General features: G+C 34.0%; 1 protein-coding gene across 3 annotated transcripts in view; it reads left to right on the forward strand.

Annotated features, from left to right (window-relative positions):
• JKAMP (JNK1/MAPK8 associated membrane protein) overlaps positions 1 to 2605 on the forward strand; it is an 18713-nt gene that overhangs the window by 2011 nt on the left and 14097 nt on the right. For 2 of the 3 annotated variants that reach the window (XM_012807988.2, XM_023515879.1), the window contains exons 2-3: positions 205 to 296; positions 881 to 1035. In XM_012807988.2, coding sequence (XP_012663442.2) covers positions 205 to 296; positions 881 to 1035 — 247 coding nt within the window. The remainder of the gene's footprint in view (positions 1 to 204; positions 297 to 880; positions 1036 to 2605) is intronic. The other variant, XM_023515878.1, reaches the window with a different exon arrangement.

Below are 2605 nucleotides of genomic sequence, written 5' to 3' on the forward strand. Positions count from 1 at the left end.
AGTGTAAAAAAAGAAGACATTTAAGTTTAAAAATAAATCTTCAATATATTTGTATGTCATTTTAAAATTTGATACCATGTTGAGATATTTCTATCAAGTGCTTCAGCTATTATTGTGTTAGTTTTTTATAATCACAAAAGATATTACTAAAAGTTTTTTATAATCACAAAAGATGTTACTATATTGGCATTTGTTTTTAAAAAGCTGTCGATATTCAACCAGCATGCCTTGGACTTTATTGTGGGAAGACCCTGTTATTTAAAAATGGCTCAACTGAAATATATGGAGAATGTGGGGTAAGTCTTTTGTTTGTATTTCATTTGTAAAGTCTCTTTGCTTTTTAAATATTTTCACATGTAGAATCTTTTTTCTTTTATATATTCATTAATGTATAAAAGAATATAGAGGCATTAATAAAATACCTGTGTTTTCACATTGATGTCTATAATACATTTTTCTTGACAGTCACAATTATTAAGTATTTTAAAGCATTGTATAATTTTATAGTAATTTTAAATTTCTTTTTTAAAATAATTTAGCAGGATGATTTGTACAGTAAGTTAACATTACACATCTAGGCAATCTTCTCTGCAGTTATTCGTAGGTGATGTTAATAAGTAGGTTTCTCCTTGAATGTTAGTGATCTATTTCAGTAACCTAGTAAAATAAAGAATCCTTGAAGAACATTGTATAGATATATCATATACAATGTAGATTTTTTTTCATTTTACTTATGCTTTCTGTTTTTGTTTCTGAAAATTATATGTGTAAACTTAAATGTATAAACTGAAATGAGAAGTTTTATACAATTTTTTTGGGGGGGGATGTTAGTATTCTAAAATAATATCTGTACACAAACTTTTGCTTTTCCATGTTGTAGGTCTGCCCAAGAGGACAGAGAACAAATGCACAGAAGTATTGTCAGCCTTGCACAGAGTCTCCGGAACTCTATGATTGGCTCTATCTTGGATTCATGGCAATGCTTCCTCTTGTTTTACATTGGTTCTTCATTGAGTGGTACTCAGGGAAAAAGAGGTTAGCACATTCTGTAAATGTGAGTGGATGGACTGAGGTTGGAATAGTTAGAAGACATTGTCAAGTAACTGTGCTCCTTCTGTTGTTTTAAAGGTGACATCTGTCGTCCTTAAGATTCAGATTACTTGTTACTGCAACAAGAAAATGTCATGACAGGGTGTGCCTTATTAAGGGAACTGTCTTTTGTTTTGCTCTAAATGATCTTGAAAGAGTTTTTAAAAATTTTTTTTTTCAACTGTGATCTTTACTGGTTTTATATAAAAAAGAAAATGGTATGGTTACAAGCTATTTGTTCTTATGGAACAAATACTTTGCAATTTAATGCTAATAATCTAGTATAATATAGTTAAAAATGATACAGCTGTAACCTAATTATGAAAACTCATACTAACTCATTGAGTCAACACACATTATTGAGCACTGTGCCTTTTTGGAAGATTGAGGGAGGAGACACCAAATGAACTGGCATGGCTTGTAGTCATAATCTTGTGGAGAAGACATCATTAATTGTAAATCAGTCTTAGACATATAGTTATAAACAGAATACTCTCAGTCACAAAGAATTGAGAGATAAATTGTGCCTGGTGGAATCGGACAAACTTTCAAAAGAACATTGTACGTAGAGGAAATAGCACGATCAGTGGCCTAGAGGTATGAAATGTGTGGGTGGCAAATAAAAGAAAGGTGATACACAGGAGAGAGGGAAGGTGGGCTGAGGCCCTACAGCAGACGTTCTTGATCAGGATGTGAACTTTATTCTGCTCAGAACAGGGAGTCAAATTCTACTTTAGTAATTTTCAGCCCTGCTGATTTTCTTTTAGTTCATATAAATTCTCAGAATCTTTCCCGCCTCATGTCCCTTATACTAAACTCTTTTTGCTGCTTGAAATTCTTCTTCATCAGAATGTGTTTTTACCTAGCCGCCTTCTTTTCCTTCGGATTTCAATTTAACTGTCACCTGCATGGAGAGGCCTTTCCTGGCCCTTGTTTTTCCTTTTCAGTAGCTCTTCTCATGGTGTTGTGGTTTTCTTTTTAGCCCTTCACACTCCCCCCACCCTTGACTATAAGCTCCCTAGGCCACGATCATCTCTGTTGTCCTCCGTGGAGTTTCCAGAGACTAACATAGCACCTGGCACTTCTCACTATTTGCAGAGTGAATCATTTATTGGTAAAGATTTCTGTCTAAGGAACTATTAGATGTGTATTTTAGAAAGATAATTTCTGTAGGGGAAGATCAGAGGTGAACATATTAGAGGACAGCTGTCAAAGAAATAGTGACCGGCAGACTATAGTAGTGGAAATGGAACTAGAAAGGATGGTCAGGTGGAAATAGGATCAGCAGTTTTCTGGATCTGCCTGATAAAGCCAGGGTGATTATTTACTTTGGGAAGGCGTTCATTATTTTTCAGAAGGATTTACAAAAAGACTTAAAAATAGCAGCTCTTGGTGTGCATTTAATTTCTGTTGTAGAATGATGAGACATAAGAGTGAAAAAGGAGATGTGATAAATTTCAAGCTAAAATAGAATAACTGCTTAGTTACTGGCTGGAACTTCTCAGCCTGAAGTAGA

Source organism: Otolemur garnettii, unplaced genomic scaffold (genome assembly GCF_000181295.1).
Source record: "Otolemur garnettii isolate 467f Iridium unplaced genomic scaffold, OtoGar3 scaffold00081, whole genome shotgun sequence".
NCBI classification, from domain to species: Eukaryota; Metazoa; Chordata; class Mammalia; order Primates; family Galagidae; genus Otolemur; species Otolemur garnettii.